The sequence below is a fragment of the Parasteatoda tepidariorum genome, chromosome 3 (assembly GCF_043381705.1).
Source record: "Parasteatoda tepidariorum isolate YZ-2023 chromosome 3, CAS_Ptep_4.0, whole genome shotgun sequence".
NCBI lineage: Eukaryota > Metazoa > Arthropoda > Arachnida > Araneae > Theridiidae > Parasteatoda > Parasteatoda tepidariorum.
The window spans coordinates 27,659,722-27,679,517 of NC_092206.1; the positions used below are offsets into that span (position 1 = coordinate 27,659,722).

General features: G+C 28.4%; 1 protein-coding gene across 1 annotated transcript in view; it reads right to left on the reverse strand.

Annotated features, from left to right (window-relative positions):
* Nucleotides 1-3,861: 3,861 nt before the first annotated feature.
* The window catches only part of LOC107450119 (nuclear pore membrane glycoprotein 210), a 59,433-nt gene continuing 43,498 nt past the window's right edge, over nt 3,862-19,796 (reverse strand). The window contains exons 33-45 of the mRNA XM_043041779.2: nt 17,671-17,762; nt 15,572-15,755; nt 14,607-14,779; nt 13,875-13,959; nt 13,586-13,718; nt 12,733-12,866; nt 11,624-11,762; nt 10,234-10,383; nt 9,250-9,497; nt 7,789-8,005; nt 7,594-7,704; nt 5,464-5,562; nt 3,862-4,270 (exon numbers count right to left, since the gene is read on the reverse strand). Coding sequence (XP_042897713.1) covers nt 4,113-4,270; nt 5,464-5,562; nt 7,594-7,704; nt 7,789-8,005; nt 9,250-9,497; nt 10,234-10,383; nt 11,624-11,762; nt 12,733-12,866; nt 13,586-13,718; nt 13,875-13,959; nt 14,607-14,779; nt 15,572-15,755; nt 17,671-17,762 — 1,923 coding nt within the window. The 3' untranslated portion in view covers nt 3,862-4,112. The remainder of the gene's footprint in view (nt 4,271-5,463; nt 5,563-7,593; nt 7,705-7,788; nt 8,006-9,249; nt 9,498-10,233; nt 10,384-11,623; nt 11,763-12,732; nt 12,867-13,585; nt 13,719-13,874; nt 13,960-14,606; nt 14,780-15,571; nt 15,756-17,670; nt 17,763-19,796) is intronic.

Below are 19,796 nucleotides of genomic sequence, written 5' to 3' on the forward strand. Positions count from 1 at the left end.
ATTTCTAGGTTCTATGAAGCGGTCGGCCCTTAGAACAGGACATTGTCTTATTATGAATTTCAATGACAGTAAAAATTTAACATTTTTTCGAGATTAAAAGAATTAGTTTCTGATTAAATAATTAAAATTTTCCGAGATCATAGTTAAATTTACGAACTTCAAAACAGATGTGGTGAGGAGAGTTGGAATATTATTATTTACAACTTAAAACTTCTTGGTAAATTTTAGCTGAATGGCAATGTTGCTTTGCCAAGATGTTTGCAGTTGTATGAAAACAAGCTTGATAACTAGTATAACTTTAAAAATAGTTCTAGTGGTGAAAAATGCAACTTCAGACTATTTCCATTCGTTGTTTTTAATACTAGAAGATATCATGTAATAAATAAATGCAGGGTGATTCTAAAATTTTGTTTATGGGTATTATGATCTATGTGCACAAGAACAATAGTTAAAAACTATTGTATAGCTTTTGCAGTTACAATTACAGAATTTTCAAACGGCAACACCCACTTTTTTAATCAAAACAAAATTGTTACAGTAAAAAACCAAAAATGGAGTTGGAACAATATTTTTAGCAAAAGAAATTGTAATGCTGGGAATTTGTCAAGTGTCACCATTAGTAAGAATAGTGCGATAAAAACCGACAAAAAAATTGCAAAGAAAGTGTTCAATATTTTTAAAAAACATTTTACATGCTCTTTTTCCCATGTGCAGTTTCTTCAATGTCGGCATTGAACTCATTAATAGAGTCATGCTGCTTTTAATGCACTATTATCCATTAAGGTTAAACTCCACCCCCCTATTTTAAGCTTATATAAACTTCATATTTTTTTCCAATAAATTTTTAAAAAGCAAAATTTAGGACAAACTAATGATTTATAAACTACATAATTTTGTTCTTCTTTTCATTCAAAATATTGATTATTCATGGAATTTTATAGTAATTGTACATTTTTATCTGTTTTGAGAAAAATATTTTACTTTTTGGAGAGCACTGTAAGTTCACAATTATTTATCATAAAGCTATTTCTTTTACAAATGTCATTAACTATATTAAAAAAAATTATTTTTATTTAAATTTTTATTATTTTTATTAAAAATTATTATAACTTTGAAATTTTCACTTTGCTAAGATTTATACAAAACTATACATTTAAAAAAAATCAGTAAAAATGTAAATGCTTTAGTTGGTAATTTATATTACATCAGTCTTATCTAACACTTATTATTCTTATCATACTAGGTGTATGTTTTAGTAAACCACTTCCAGAATTTTGACCAAATTTCAAATTGATAAGAATTAGTTACAAACAAAACAAAATTACAGATAAATGGCTGCATACCATGGCTTAACATTTTGCAAAGGTATATTCTTTTATACAAAAAAAAGGAACATTTAAAATATTTTTAAATAAAGTCATTCAAAAGATGTATGTTTACCATCATTTGCAATAGAAAATAGATTAAAAGTGAGAGTATCCATGTTTATCAAAACTTATGAGGAAAGTTCTAAGATGTAAATTTCACTGGATGAAAAAAATAAAAACGTGAAAAAAAAACTAAGCAAAAGATAGTTATACTATGAACACATTTAATGACAGCTGTAATCATTTATTGCATAGTTAAAATGTTTAATACAATTACATCATGTGAATTAAATTGTAGGGAATTATAGAAAAAAAAAAATTTTTGGAAAAAAAAAAAATCCAAAAACTATATAGTACAAATAATTATAAATTTAAATTGACTGCAATATTTTCCAATTGTAATTGGTATTAAATGAATTTGAATATAAAATGTTTTAGTAACTTTTTTATTTCATATTTGAACAGTGATTTCGAATTCAATTCACTCTGGAAAACAATTTTTGAATATTTAAAAAAAAAGAGTCATAAAAAAGATTTATTATTTAGAAGAGATATTTTTTAAATAATCAATCAAACAATAAACTAAGTTAAAAACTATATCAACAGAGGTCTCCCTCCACAGAAATTTTCCAAATTTTATAAAAAAAAATTACATTTTTTATTTTACTAGGATAAACTGACTGAATCAATTGACAGGTATGTTTAAATTTGTAAATGTAATACAGCCAAGACATTATTATATCATTTACTATCTTAATTTCTCACATTATCAATTCAAAATGAGAGTTAAAAGTTAACAGGTAAGGTGCTGACATTTTCAAACATAACTACAATCACTAATCCTGCTCCATAATAGATCCCACTGTGACCAGAACAATCATATCACAATATTCATAAGATAGTGGGGATCTAATATGGTACATCAAAAGTCAATAATTAACAGATTAGATTTTAAAGATTGATATTGCATAAAACTGAATCAGGGTAGCAATCTTTCAACACCGAATTTCCTAAAAGATTTTAAGAGTAAAATTTTAGCAATTTTCATGATTTAAGCTAAAAATTTGCAAAATTTATTTCCAGGGTGATTTCAAATTTACACATGTATATATTAGTATAAGGAATTTATAAATGCATAAAGAAAATTTTTTTTTTAACTAAAATTGTTCATTATTTCATGCCAAAAGTTTTCATATTAAACAAGTAGTTTCAGAGAGATGGGAATTGGTTTGCAATAATGTTTATTATTCAACAGTTTTAGATGTTAAACATGAAATTATAAACAAAATTATTTATTTAAAAAAATCATTGATAACAGAACTGACAGGATGTATATTTATAGATATAATTAGTTACGAAAAACAAGNTTTTATTATAATGTAAGTACTGATATAACTGTATTAACAGAGTTCAGTAAAACAGGACCAGGTAATTTCTGCAAACCGAGGTTGGTTTTTTTTTAAAAAAGTATCTTCAGATTGTTAAATGTTAACAACATCTATGAAGCAAAACCGTATTCCATTTTTAATGATTTCACTGAAATTGAATAGTAAAATCAAGTGCTGAAATTAAAATTTGCATTTTTTTTCACACATTTAAAAAAAAAAGAGTAAATAATGAAATTTGGGAACATATTGAAAAAATTAAATCCAGTTTTTATATTTCGCTGTTAGGCACGCATAACATATTCAGTTGTGGGCCAATAATGTCAAATATTAAGTAATGCCAAAAAGTTAGTCTCTCTAAAATGCATGGTCTCATTCTAGGTGATAAAAGAATGACTTTTTTTTAAATATTTTTGTAACACTGAAAAAATTATTCCTATCAAGTAATGGTGATGCAGAAAAATTAAGGACTTTTAAGAACTTTGTATCAAAATTAAGTACTTTTAAGGGCCCTTATTTTCCAAAATAAAAACTAAGCAGTTTTTAAGGACTTTTAAGGACCGTGGGAACCCTGTTCAAACAACGAGAAACTTTCTAGAAAATAAACAACAATCTGCAAATGTGATTTTTTTTCTTCCTCCCGCTGTGAACGAAGTTTTCAAATATTTAAAACAATTATATTTACTTGTCTCTTTTTTGCATCGTAAACATTTTTGATGGAAGTACTTAAATTTTTTACTGTAAATTTATTAATTTTCATACTAGTCATTATTTGATATTTTAAGTTGACCCGTATTCATTGTTTTTCCGTGTTTATTGATCATAGTGAATGACCCCTTGAGAAACAATCAATCGAGATTTTACGATAATTGGTATTAAATAATAGTCTGTTATTAGGTAGAAACAATTACAATAAAATTATGTAGGCACAGTGATATCATAATTCAATGAAATGAATGTGAAAAACAACACTGATAATTACTGGCATTTCAAAAACTTTCAGAGGTAAGGGTAAGTTTCCCTGAATGAGTGGCCACCCTGATTGCATATACAACATGAAAATCATAACACACCAAAAGTTTTATGATGATAGCTTTTCCAAAATAGGAAAATTTGATTTAAAAGCCTCACTATATCATACAATTCAAATGATCATCACAGTAAAGATTTGCATTTCGCAATTGCTGTCGCTGAACCATTAACTTTAACAATACAAATATGAAATTAAATTTTCTAAAAGTCTCAACACACTAATGTCAATGGGATAAACAACTTATTTACATTTTTTACGACAAAATGAAGTCTTAAATACAAATGTGAAGATGATATTCTTTTTTCAATCAAATGTTTTTTTTTCTTTTCACCTGAACACATTATCTAAATGCCTTCGTTGTTGTCTAGAAGGAGAAGTATCCAGAGTGCAGAGTCGTAAAAGAGGCTGCGATAAGTCCTCTAATCTATCTTCTGGAGGAGAAAGCCTCTGTGGTCGAAAAGGTGATGGTGTAAATTGAGGACTACCTAAAAATAGAAATATTCATTTAATATCCCAAACAATAGTTCTCAAGTTATATTTATTTTAATTTACACTCCTTAAAGTTAAGTTAGAAAAGAAGTTTAAAATCTGGTGCCTTTAAAAAATGTTCTTCTTTTTCATGTTTCTCTCCATCTCTTGAGAACTAAGTATACAAATTCAAAAATGCTGACATCCTTTTAAAAAAACTTGTTTACCCTGAGAATTTTATGAAAAATATCAATTTAAATATTTTTTCTCACTAATTTAATAAAGAACATATTTTATAAGATATGAACAATTTTTATTCTTTTCAACTAGGAAGTTTTAATAAGCAAAATCTGAAACATTATTACCTTATTGCTTTTAAGGGAAAAAAAGTAATTAAACTTAGAAACAGTTCAACTTTTTAAGTTCTGGATTTTGTAATTAAAATATTTACTCATAAATTAGATGTTTAAATTTTATACTTTAAAATTCTGATTATTTACTACTAAAAAATTATTTTTTTACATGGAATTAGCTTTAGGAAAAAAATTTTTTGATTGTGTACAAATGATTGTAAGCTTATAAATAATTTTGAAGTTTTTGCACAGTAATAAGTAAAAAATAAAATTACCATTTAAGTTACTCAATCTTTTGACTGTTTTTCTATTTAGATATTTTTTCAGATTGTGCCTATTCACCATATTTTAGGGTTAAAAATTTAAACCCATAAATAACGTAAAAATAGGTTATTTAAAATTTTGGGTCTGATTTGATAACTAAAACTACACAGTAATTAGCTATAATATATTTAAGGTCTATTCTTCATACCATTATGTAATTGGATTGTAATAAATATAAAACAAAACTCAGTGGCGAGACAGCCCATAGAAGGCCCATATACTGTGCCAGTTTTCACTGTTTTCTTGACCTTTGGCTCAGAGGTGCAAGAGCAGATGTTTCGGTTCAGTAGTCAAACCAACCTGGAGTCCCGAGTGTTTAAATGAGTGTTAAAATGAGTACCAAGCATGCTTGGTACTCATTTCATCGACCCACTGAAGGGATGAAAGGCTGATAAATATAAAAATTAGTTTAAAGTTGAGACATAATTTAATAAAACATAATGGAAACAATTTTCTTATACAAATTAAAAATAGCATAACAAAACTCAAAATTAACTTCAAAAATTACAAATATATCTGGTTATACTACTAACCTGGTGAAGAGAAACTGTGAGAACCATTATGACTGTTATTTAGAAACACAGGCTGACGAGTCACCATTCCTTTCCTGGCACTAGTTAACCACCGGAAAACTAAGAAGAATAAGTCACAAAAACATATGTTTACTTATACAAATACAAAATAAATTCAGAAAATAACTGAAGGTAATCATTTTAAAATATTTAATACTTCTTCCTGAGTTGAGAAACCAAAGAGGATACATTAAAAAATACCATACACCAGGGACCGCCAAACTTTTTGAACATCGATCCAAAATATTTTATAATTCTCTTATGGAACCCGCCAAATAGAAAACAACATAAAACAGGGGGAAAATTCCCTGAATATTAAATTCTTCATTTCATTTTGACAAAACCTAATTTTTAATTAAATCAATGAGATGGATGCCATTTATGACACTTGGCTGGATTCGCAATGTTTAATTTCATATTTGTTAGTTTCAGTCTAAAATCGCCCAAGAGCTACACAATCAATTTATTTATCCGTTTTGTTAATTAACATGACAGAGGCCAGTTTCAGCCATAGATGAGTTTGGGAATGCAATTAAAAAGAAAAACACTGCATTACAAAGTTATGGATATTTTCAGTAATATTTAGACTTGTTCAAAATTTACCCAGTTACATTATTAAAAAGTATCTTTGCTTCAAGGGATAAACAATCTCATCTTGCAAATATGACTGGTGGTGTAAAGGTGGTGCTTTGGTGCTCTACTAGCAAAATGGGGCAAGAATCATTTCTCTAAAGTCTGAGAATTAGTAACAAGTCATGAAACAAACAAATTTTAAACAGCAAAAAAATATGCTAAAATATAAATTGAATAAGATATAATCTACTATAAAATATTTACTAACTACATAGCAATTACAAATGATATTCTAAAAAAAAATTGCGCAAAACAGTAAATGTGCAATTGAATAGAATTGATATTCATTTATGACCACTAATTAATTCATATCATACCCCAGGGCTCAATACAATTTTGCTGACACCAGTTGTAAACAATTCTTTTAGAAAAATGTAAGAAGTTTTGTTATAGAATATAAAACAGTCAATGATGGAATTTTAATATTTTAGAAACTGGCATGATCAAAAAAAACTTTCTTTAATTTGTCAGTGTACCAACATGCCCAAACATTTAAAAAAATTAATAAACAAGTAAAAAATCAAATCAAATCAAATAATAAATTAAGTTATGAGCTGAAATAAGTTTGTGCAAATAGAAATGCAGTTGAAGCCTAGAGACATGTATTCTTAAAAAAAAAATAGTAAAAATTTTAACAGTTATTGGTAATTTTAAGTTTGTCTCTAACATTGAATGAAATTTGTGTAATTTTTAGCTTGGTTCTGGAGAGTGGAAGAGCTGACAAGTCTCATTATTAGATTTTGACTAAAAGGGTTCTCAGAAAGCCTTGCACGTGCATTTTCTTCACAGATCAGGTTTCGTCTATATACTCTATCCAGCCAAAGGTATCATTCATAGTTTGGAATGAGTTCCTTAGTTTATGTAGTTGGAAACATGAACTTACATGAACATGTAGTATATGGATATTCTGAACACTACAACTTTTCAAACTCTGTGGCAATTTTTCCAGGAAATCTGATTTCTCTTCCAGTAGAATAACTTCCATCGACTTATATAGCCACAGTTTGGCGAACTGGGCATTCAAAAGCTAGACCCTTTTATAGCTCCAATCTAAATCCCACAGAACATCTTAAAGACTGATTAAATGCAAATTACCCAGTCAGCCAAAAGGACCATCTTCACTGTGAACATTCACTTCAAGATGGACACCTGCAAGTCAATTTCTATCCCCTCCCCCCATTCAAAAGCTGTTAGAAACTCTCCCCAGACATGTGCAAGCTCTCATCAATGCAAAAGATGACCAAAACTCTCCCCAGACATGTGCAAGCTCTCATCAATGCAAAAGAGGACCAAAACTCTCCCCAGACATGTGTAAGCTCTCATCAATGCAAAAGGGGACCAACATCATAATAACATGTGTGATGCTCATTCAAGTTCATATTACTGGGTGTACGGGTACTTTTAATTGTCAGAAAACCATTGCAGGCATTTATCATCCCTATAAACAAAATAGCTTACCATAAGAAATTAGAAAGATAAATACAACAGCTGTGGTTATCTTCAGAATGAAATACCAATCATACCAAATTTCGGACACAGGGGGAACTGGAGATGGCAGGCAGTAGCCACCTATAAAAAAAAATTGGAATAATAAAACCCAAGAAGTAGGTGAAAAAGTACTTATAATCATTAATCCTTTGTTATAAAACTTACTGCCATCTAACGGTACTTCAAGTCTTTTAATCCTAATAGGGACTTTTACTTGTTGTTTGGTGGATGGGCAGCTAATATCAACATGCAAAGATAATGCATCAATTTTCCATAAGACATTAAAATCGAGTAGCTCGACCAGAAAAGAGGTAGTGGAAGGATACATTGAGTTTAATGCAGCTGGCTTGATTTTTAAGGCTGATGGATCACTTGGAACTACCTGTAAATCAGAATTAAAATATAAAGATGCACTTAAATAATGTATTGTCATAACTGAAAATAACAGTGCATATGCTAATATAATAATATACAATGCTGCAAACATGTCATTTAGAATGTAAATTGCACACTTAGGTTAAAGAATAATAAATGTAGCAAAAATGGTCTAAATTAGTTTATCTTTAATTTATCCTTAAAAAATTAAAAATATCCTTATAGAATTAGAACAAATACATTTCTATGAAGCATAAAGAGCTTCTTTATTTTCAAACAAGGGGAATCCCCTTGTCCTTCTTGCTCATCAACCAGAAAGACTATTGATGAATTCTTGACAACAATTGATATTAACATTAACATCAAGTCCTCTAATTTTAATGATCCTAAAAAACTTTGTCGGAAAGACAACAAAAAAAAATCGTAATATTGTAAATCTTTTGGGGTTTCATAAGAAACCAAAATTTCAAAATTTAACAAGTCTAAAACTAGTTTAAAATTTTGAAAAAAAGCAATTTTTTTTTAAAGTCTTCAGTCACGAATCATGGGTGCAATTATTTATAATTTCACAGCAATTAGTTTTTTGTTTAAAAATGAAAATTTCAAAAACCATCAATATAAGTTATTTAATTACCCTAAAATTAAACAGGGTGAAAGGAGACTCATTTTCAGACACAAGAGTGCATAGCTGCAAGAAAATCATATTGCCCCTGCCAATAATTTCTACTAAACTAAATTACAAGGTACAAAAAAAATATCTTCTACTTTAACATGATATAACATTTTTATAATTTCTTTATTTTAGAAAAAAGAAATTTAATAAACTTTACAAACATCCAGTTAAAAAAGGCACCTTTAAAGGTTTTTAAAAAACAAAAATCGAAAAGAGGCAGCTTTCAGCACTTTTTAAAAAAGCTATGCACTCTGCCATTACTATTATGTCAATAAATTTTTAAGAAGCAATGCTTTTAATTAATCAAAATTTTTAATATTTAATTGGCTTTAAAAAAAAATCATAATTATAATACTACAGATAAAACTACATTAAATTATTAATTAATTTTTATTTTATAAATTTGGCATGGAAAAACAGCAACAAAAAAATATTTATGATGGATAAATAAACATAAAAAAAGGCTCATTTATAAACATTAAAAACAAAACATTAATTTTTTTTAATAAGTGAAACTAATATAAATGAATTTTGAATATGTATCAAAATAAAATTGATTGGTCAAGGATAAAAAGTACCTGAATGCATCGCTGAACAGCAGGTACAGCTGATATCACAATATGATTTGAACTTTGAACATCAGATAAAACTAATTCCTCTTGTTGCACATGAAATGCAGGGTAAAACGGCAACAAAAGTTGCTGGGAAAGAGATGAGGTATGATCCAAAGATACAAGATTAGCTATTAAAGAAAGTTGGCCCTCTAAAGTACTATACTCATCAATATGGTTTCCAGCTAGTGGTTCAATACTGCAGTAATAGGTACCTAAAATATCATAAAAAATAATTTTTTATAAAAAAAATTACATACTATGATATAAAGACTAGATAATGAACCTTGTAACATGTAATATATGCAGTAAACATAGCAAATAATAATCATCTATGTAATATTGTAACCTCCATTCCCCCCTCCCCCCAAACAAATGCCACACAGTTAGAAAATATTTTATTCTATTTCTTAAATTAATGTTTCAATGTCAGATCATTCCGATTAAATGTTGCCACCAAGTTCTTTGTCCTCAGGTAGCATCATGTTAATTCTGCAAATGATGGCAATTTTGAAATTCTTGAGCCATAGTTATGCTAAGTTAGCAGCGCCATCTTTTGATGAATTTCGTAACTAACTTTGAAAATTAGAGAAAATACATTTTGTTTCCTAATCAGATCACAAAAAGCAGTATATTTTTATCTTTTTTTTAATTGATTTTTTCAAATTGTTAGTCATTTTTTGAAAACCTGGTATATAGTCTATGTAAATTAAATTTTTATTTTACAAGCTTAATAATAAATTAAGTAACAGAGGTGTAAGATCCAGAAGTTTAAAAAAAATAAATAAATAACCAAACAGAATTTTCTTCTTGGATGGTACAAATAATTTTCACTAGTGAAGAGGTAAGTAACAATTACCAAACTTAACACACCTTTTACTAAAATATGATTTGAAGAAAATAAACTCAATTGGGTAAAATTATTTATTAATATAATATTTAAAGCATTACCTTTCTCAATATCAAAACCACTTGATGTGTGGAACAAATCATTGACACTCACATCCATTGATGAACTGATAAAGTTTAATTCACAAGTGAATGGTGGTTGGATAAGAGGTAAAGGCATTGAATGTTCTGTGGCTGATGTACAGTTTTTGCCTAAAAAAACAAAAATTAATATTTATAAATTAATAAACATAGTCTCTCATAAAGTTTATAATTGCATCAAAAAATTTTCAATTTCTCCAACCAATAAGTATCTATAAGTATTTTATTATTAACAGAATATTGTTTACATTAAAAAACAGCAATAATCATTTTTTTTTAAGTTTGATATTATTGTTAAAAAAGTCCACTAAGTTTTTGACATGTGTCCATCAAACCATCACATGTTTGTGTAAACCATTAAATGTAGCCTTGCATTAAAAACTTAGAGAAAAAAAACTTATGTATTGGTATGAGTATTTTTATTTTAAATCACACACTCTATGCAGAGCTTTAGGCCAAATACTAATTTTTTTGTGAAATTTATAGTATGCGAAAAACATTAACATAATTCCTTAAATTAAGAGGCATAATATTTTTATTTTTAATAGCAGAGTTTACAAAAGACAACTGCACAACAAAAAGGGCCAATATGAAATTAGAAAAATAACAAGGAAGAAAAAATAAAAGTGATGACAGAATAGTGTATTAATCAAGAATTATGATTGATTTTTTCATTTACGTCGCACTAGAGCTGCACAATGGGCTATTGGCGACGGTCTGGGAAACATTCCTGAGGATGATCCGAAGACAAGCCATCACAATTTTGATCCTCTGCGGAGGGGATGGCACCCCCGCTTCGGTAGCCTGACGACCTGCAAGCGAAGTCAAGCACTTTACGATAGCACAGTTTAACGAGGACCAATACCGCACACCCTCGGTCCCTTTGCAGACTGATCCAAGTGGGTCACCCACCCGCACACTGATCGCAGTCAGTGATGCTTGACTTCGGTGATCTGCTGGGAACCGTGTCTTAACGATCAAGCCACTGCGGGACATCAAGAATTATGAGGTACATAATAAAATTTTGCAATTGTTAATCTAAATGGAGAGTTTAAAGGTACAAGATATGGAATTAGCCATACTCTAACAAACCTGTAATTTTAAGGTAAGTCCTAGGCAAGTTCATTGCACAATGCTATAAGCTATGTCCGATTTAAAACAAAGTTTAAAGATCACTGGAAGACTGATTGGCAAACTTCGAGGAACAAACATTTGTAATAAATCTGTACATGTTTAAAAGACATATTGCCATACATATTGTCTATAAGCATAGACATATTGTCAACAACCTAAAACATAAACTTGAATAAATTATCAAAGATTAATTTAACAAAGAAGAATGCTAACTGACCTATAATGTTATTAGTTCTCCGGGAATTCTTATTTTGAACAATTACAGGAATCTTGTAAGGTTTAGAGCGAGGAAGATTACTCACAACTGTAAGACTACCAGATTCTATTTCTATATGAGTTGCATCTTGAATAGTTACCTACAACAGGAAAATAGAAGAATTATACAAAATTTGCAACACAAAAGGGAAATGTATAGCACTTTAATAAAAACAACCTTTTTTTCTAGCCAATATTTCATTTCGTTTTAGCATACAATATGTGTACATTTTTAATGTAGTACAGGTAAGAAATTGCACCCAGCTGTTTCACCAGAAGTTTTAAATAGAGTTTTTATAAAACCTTTATGAGAACCTAACATACCCATTTGTCTATATTAGCTTTATTACATCTGCTAAAACTATTTAAGTAGCGGTTGACAAATTTCTTTTAAATCTCATTCTTAAAATTATAGGATATTGACTTTGGTACCATTAGGAAAGCAGATTTCAGTAAAAACAGAAATGGTGTAGTGGTTTGAGGGTATGATATGGACTGTGCAAAGCATCACCAATTTCAAAACAAATCATTCATTTTCTAATTTATCAGCCAAAAAAAGCAATGAGTTCAAGCCTATTTAATATTTTAATGAGAGGGTTTAACATAGTGATACTTTGCAATGATTAAAATGCTTCTTAAACAAAATATTGATAAGATACACAAGGTCTTTAGTTTAATGTGAATAAGCATTTTTCTAATTCTCCTCTTATTAGATGTTAAGATCACATTTTAAGTCACCAATAATATATACATATACCAATAATTTATATGAAGTACATAATAATTATAATATAAACTCTAAAATAATACATACTCTATATATTAATATACATAGAGTAGCATGTCAGTAATCCAGAGGTGTCAATTATAAATATCAATACTATATTTAGAGAGAGATTATAACATTTAAAGTTATCAATAATATATATAGAGTAGCATATTAATGATATATATAGAGAGAGAATTATCTATAATATATATAGAGAACAATATTTGAGGTTATCAGTAATTTATACTTCCTCACAGTTATGAACTGTTTCTGAATATATTTGGAATAAAAAATGAAATTACCTGTGTTGATGTGCTAAAACCATTTACTAATGAATAAACAATAGTTGTGTGTCCTGGGCTTAAGGCAACAGCTCCTCCGGATACTGGGTGAATTGCTATGACATTTTTGGAGCTAGACCATGTTCCACCATGACCTAATTATTAAGAGTATGGTAAAGTAATCATCACAGCATAATTAACATAAAAAAATATAAAGTGAGGACAACATAATTAAGGAATCATATTTTATTACTAGATTAAAGAATATCAAGAAACTACAACATAAATACTCAAAATGTCTTAATTTAAAAGCAAAAACTTACTAAATTTACAAAAGATAACTAGAAATAATTATAAATTAATTTTCTCTGTACAAATAATCAAACTTGATTATTTTGTAGACATGCCACTGAACGCAAACTAGAATAATGTTTCTTTAATACTTACATTGTTTTAATTCACGATTTAAACTTTAAACATGACATGATATAGTTTGAACATAATTGTTTAATGAAGTGCTGTATTATATATTCTTAGATGATTTCAAGAGGAAACTAAATTGACTTAAATTAATAATATGATAGAAATGAGGAATAAATATAAAGCAGAAATCAGCTTATGAGTCCGAGTATGAAATGCACATCACCTTACGAGTCTAAATATTTAGTGTAAATCATCTTAGTCAAAATATCAAGTGCAAATCAGCTTAAGTTTAAATATCAAGTGCAAATCAGCTTAAGTTTAAATACCAAGTGCAAATCAGCTTAAGTTTAAATATCAAGTGCAAATAAGCTTATGAGTCTAAATCAGCATAGAAATGTACAATAAGTAAATAAATAGAATAAGAGACAAAACAACTCAAGAATGTAATTACCTTCTTTAGTTACCAAGGGGCTGCCAAAGCACACAACATCACCAACAGTAAGATGAACATCATTAGGATCGATAGCTGAACCAGTTACAAGCTTAATATAATCAGGAGGGATAGATGACTGAGAATCCCAAACCTAAAGATGAAATTCAAAATATTTTTTAATGATATTTAACAGTAATAAAACAGTTTCAAAAGTATCTTCCATAGAATGTGAAAAATATACTAAAAATGATTGTACACATTAATTACCCTCAAACAAGGTGAATGGACAGTAAAAAGTAACACTTACTTTTAAAACAGTAAAACCAGCCTTGACAATTTGAATGCTCAGGGTGTTATTTGCAGCTCCGGAAGACACTCGTGCTGAATTAAGTCTGAAAAAATAAACTTTATAAGCAATTTGCCTGAATAATTCTCACAAAAATATTCACCTTAGCTTTTTACTTATTAAAATCTGACTCATTGATTTTTAAATATTTTAATTTCCAACTATATTTCTTTCATTAAAATTCCAATGCCTTTATAACATGTAAAAATAATAATCAATTTTCCAGTTTTTATTAACATATTTTCCTAGATATAGTTAAACACTATCCCTGTGGCAGAATTTTTTCTGACTTTCTGCGACAAACCTAACTAAAACCAATCTCTTTCTGCAAGATATTTTTATCGTTATAAATGTATGTGTAATGAATNCGCTAGAAAAAAATATTTAAAACAATTCTGTAAGAAAAAAATTTTGCAGAACCATTATTGCTTCTGCAGAATATTTTTGTTTCTGTAGAAAATGTTTTTTTTTTTGTTTTGGTAAAACAGCTTCTGTTTCTGCAGAATCTTTTTTGAAAACTTTTGGTTGTGGCAAACCAAAAATTTTTATTTTCCAAATAAAAAAAAATCTTTCTGCAAGATCTCAGTCGCTTTCTGCGACAATGTCGCTGTGTCGCCGTGTTTCTGCCACGGGGAACACTATGATGCATAAGATATGAATCAGCATAAACATAAGTAAAAAAAAAAAGCCAACCTGCTGGTTCTGTATTGAAGTTCAGAGCTGACAGCATCAAAAACTTGACCAATATTATTATGATATGTTACTTTAAATGGAATTATAAATCCAACAGGCAATATATTTAAATGCCAATCTTTAGTTCTTATCATTCCTGTAGGTTTTAACATCATGTATGCTTTCTCTTCAACCTAAAAAAAATATAGGTTAAAAATCCAACTTTATACATCAACATATGACATCATAAATGGGATAAAATATTTAATAATCAGATTTTCTCAAATTAAATAAATTTTGTTCTATATAAATTTCAAAAGTCTAACAGAATGGATAAAAAAATTGCAATTACTTTACTTGAAATAATTATCTAAACACAGTGAAAAACACATGGGTGGAGAAAAAAACTAACTGTTAACTGGATTTTAAGCATTTTCTTAAACAATGCAAGTTTAAAATGTAACTAAATTTAGCAATTATTAAAGACCAATTATTTTACTTATATATCTCCTTTTATATTTTAACAAACATAAGACAAATGATTTGATTGATTGGATGAAAAAATTTAATCGTATAAGAGCTAAAAAAAAATGATATTATTCTGATATAAATTATGAATTCACAAAAACAAAATTAAATCTTTCCGTAAACTATGTCTCACAAAAAAAGGGGGAAAAAAAGAAAAAGAACAATAATAATAAAGAGAAAAAGAAGAAAATACAGCTCAATCTCGTAACGTCGGTTTATGCAATTACCAAAGTCTCAAAAAAATCCAAATATGTTAATAATCTTACTAAATTACTAGCTAAATCTAAAATAAAAAAATGTAAACGTGAAAAGAAAAAAAAATCACAAAAGAACAGAAAACCAAATTGAAAAATCTGTATGAAAATTTAATTACTTAGATGACTTTTGTTTTGTTTATTAACAGAAAAAAAATTTGAGATGAGGATTAAGCATTTATTTTATAAACAGTAAATAATTACCTTAACTACAACAGATAAACGTTGAGTGACACCAAATTCTTCTACAGCAGTTACTAATAGAATAGCAGACCCAGTCTTTGATGAAGCAACTAAGTTTCCTGTTTCATCCACTTTAACAAGTGAAGTATCAAATGTTTTGCTTTCAGTCGGTGAGAGTTTATAAGTTATTTTAGCCTCACCAAACCTAACAAGAAAACATTGCACACATAGTAAAAAACATTAAAAAACAGTACTATAACAGGGCTGTAAGTTTAACTTAAATTTATATTCTTAATAAATGTATATAAATAAATTTTTGCATACAAAATTATTGCTAAATAAAATGTCAAAAAAGTTTTTTTACAAATTGAATTTCCCCATTAAAAAAAAAAATTAGGAAATCGAGCTTCTAATTTTTATATTTTTTACAATTTTTTATTTTAAACCAAGATTTGTTGAAATGATAGAAAATTTGCAGCAGCTCAATCAGGGTGCGTAGCCAAATCTTTGAATCAAAAATAAGCACTTTTTAAAAACTTTTCAAGCACTTTACAAAAATTTTCAAGCACTCAAAAAATTCATATTCAATCAATGATATTATTGAAAAACAAAAACTTTTTATAAACAGTTTTAGCGTTAAAAAAAACCCAAAAAGAAACGGGCGTAAATCGAAACAATCAGTACTTTCCCACATCACCGAGTGAATTCAACTTGACCCTGAACTCAGAACAAAAGTACCCTTACCCCCTACGTCAAAAAAAGTGTTAGAAGTAAAATAAAATAAACAAGAACAAAATTAAAATAAATTAAAAAGAAAAACATTTCATAAGGATCTGATATTCTTTATCCGAATTGGAGCACTCGGGTTACGGTTTAAAGTGTGCGCGCATGCACAAGTCATAACGTGGGTACGACATGAAGTCCGCATGAATGATTACGTAGCAAACTCCCCATTTTTCGTGAAATGCATGGGATCCATCAGATATCACTCAAGGGAGAAGAAAAAAATTTCAGAAAAAAAGCACTTTTTAAAAACGCCAGCTGAAAAAAAGCACCTTTAAAAGCTTTTAAAAACGAAATCCCCAAAAAAGCACCTTTAAATACTTTTTACAAATGCTACGCACCCTGTCAATACCTCTGTTAACACCATGTTTTACATATAGATCTCAAACATTTATAACAAGAAAAGAAATAGATTAAAATCTCTAACATTAATTGACCAGAATTTGATTCTAAAAATAATTAAAAACAAATTTTTTATTAGGTGGAGCAAAAGTTTCGTTAATAAAAAAGCACTACCTCCCAAAAGTTGCATATTGACTAGTATATTGCAGGTAAATTTTAGATTTTTTATGCATCAAAATCTTTAAACTCTGACAGCAAGTCATTAAGAAATTCTCGACCTATGGACAAGAGTTTTGTCAACTATGAACACCTTTCAATAATAATTTTTAACAGATTGAAGAAAATGTTTTAGAAATGAGAGAGTGTGACACTTCTGATCTCAATACAGATCAAAAGTATTGAATGAATGTAATACAAGCAGTTTCTTACAAATTATATCCACAAAATCTGGTGTGGAAAAGCCCGGGGAAACTTTCGAATATGAGATAGTTTACTACGCTAAACAAATTCCTTTGAGTTTATATAAGTAACTTTGATTTATCGACCAACTTAATGGAATTAGCTTCTTCTATGCTGAAATGTGTTTTTATGTCAAATTTAAATCATCCATCAATGCTACATCTGTGAAGCTATAGCATACTCTTTAGTTTTCTCTAGCTTGTTTACTTTTGGTTGCATCTTTATAAGTCTCACAATAGCATCATTATGAAAAATATTTCATTCAATACTCAAGTTCGAAGTGGTAATTTGTTTTCATAGAACAAGTTTTGAAAATTTGATTGTATATGAAAAATTTCAAAATTTTAAGGTTTTTGTGGAAAATGAATGTTGCATAAAAATTCTGAAAAAATTCATGAATGATGTACTAATCCATATAGAACTTTTGGTAGGTAGTGCTTTTCAATTATTGAAAACTTCTTTTGTTTTTGTTGTTCCACCCTATTACCAGTTTTAATAAGGGGGGGGGGGAATTTTCAGAAGAAATAAAAACTTACCTGTTGCAGTTCAGTTTAAGCTGTGAGTTCGGAGACATCAAAATCATTCCATCATCAACTTCTGGATTTGTTAATCTTAACCTTTTAAAGACCTAAGTACAAAAAAAATTACAGCTTAACTAGATATTAAGATTTTATGATTAAGATGTGCACAGGAAAAATGTACAGACATTTAACCCAGCTAAAATAATAGTAATAAAACAAAAGACTACTGAAATATAAAGTATTATGAAAACATGTCAGTGAAACCACAGAAAAGTAGACATCCTCAGGGCCAAGAAAATTGCTTGCTTAGGAGTAGTGTCCAAAAAGAGGGATGTCATGCTAACTAAGAAATCTAATACTGTAAACTATTTAAACTAAATTAATATGACAGTTAAATAAATTCATAATTAGAAACATATAAATATTTATTTAAACTAAGTAAAATCATTATGATTAAAATTCAAAGAAAAATAAAATAATGAACTTAGCCTCATATATTGTATTTTACAATGATTAAACGAAGATAAATCTAATCAGTTTTCAATGAATAATTTAATCGCATCAGATGCATTTTAAATTCGTTAAACAGTTTACAGTCAAATTTATCATTTTTGGAGTATCTTAACATCATGTAACGATTTTAACTTAGTTTCTTTTGCAAGCTGAACAAGAACACAAGTTTCGTCTCTATCATAGTCGAAATCATTATTTATGATTATTTCTACAATTGTGCTCTTCCTTATATTTGGATGTTTTTTACACAAGAGTTTAGACGTAGCAGAAATCAATATTGTGCAAAATGAAAACTTTTTTACAGTACAATCATAATTCAATGTAGTAACATGGTATCAAATCAAATTTTTGTTCAATCAATCAATAATGTTTGAACAATCATTGAAAATCCATTAGCAAGTTAATGAATGGTTATGAATTTAATTCGTAATATGAAATATCATCTGACAGAATGATACACCACAGTCAGTGGCCAAGTGGTACAAATTCACTCTCCAACGCCACAGATTCTCGGACTGGACAAGGCTGACTTAGCCTTTCATTCCTTCAGTGGGCTGATAAAATGAGAACCAAACAAGATTGGGAAGTAAACACTGGGGATTCTATGTTTGCCTGACCATCCTACCAAAACATTTGCTCCTGCACACCAAAATAAGAAAACTGGGATGGACACAGTAGGCCTTCCTTGGGCACCATTAAGTTTGGCTTAGTATGATACAAAGATTGTGGACACATCTATCTGGAAGACTTCTGATGCCATTGAACACTTGAAAAAAAGTAATTATTTTATGTACCAATACAGTCATGCAAATTGTTTCTTCTTCCAAGATGACACTTGAACAATCTCTAGTTTCTTTTTCTTCTATTCTGCCACATAAAATTAAGAGGCATTTATCTTGAACAGATTTATAAATATTTTCTTGGATATAGATCAAGCTTGGTGAAGATAGCGCACTGTCAGCAGTAGGGAGAGAATATTTAAAGGTTTATTCATAGAAAACTGTCAAGGATTTAGAAAATTTTTCTTGGTCAGAGATGTTTGCAAGCTAAAGTAATGTTTAACAGTATTATATTAGAAGTTTAAACAAAAATATTCACTTCCCTATAATATTTTTATAAGAAACAAAAACTTTTCATTTTAATAACTAACAAATTAAAAAATAAAAATACTGTAAAAAATATATATAAATTATAGCAGCAAATAAGATAGAGCAAACAAAATAAAAAAGCAGGACATTTATTTATCAGGGATGAGATTAGCCAAAAGGCAAAAAAGCTGAATTTCCATGATATTAAATTTTACGCAAGCGCAACCCTTTCATAATAAATTCCAGACAGTTTAAGGTAATAAATAATGTGTTGACATACAATTGTGTACTAATCTATTATTATATAAATGATTACATTGCTACTTAACATTTAGTGAAAATAAAAATTACCAATTGAAAAAATAAAGCTGGAAATTATATTTTTCCTCAGTTCACATAAGAGACAATTATTACTTGAAAAACTACCTGGTTTAGCAAATTAAAACTACTGAGAATATACATTAATATTTCATTTCTTTTAATAAATACTGTTATGTGATTTATAGCAAATATATCAGTAATATTACTTTTTAAATTATA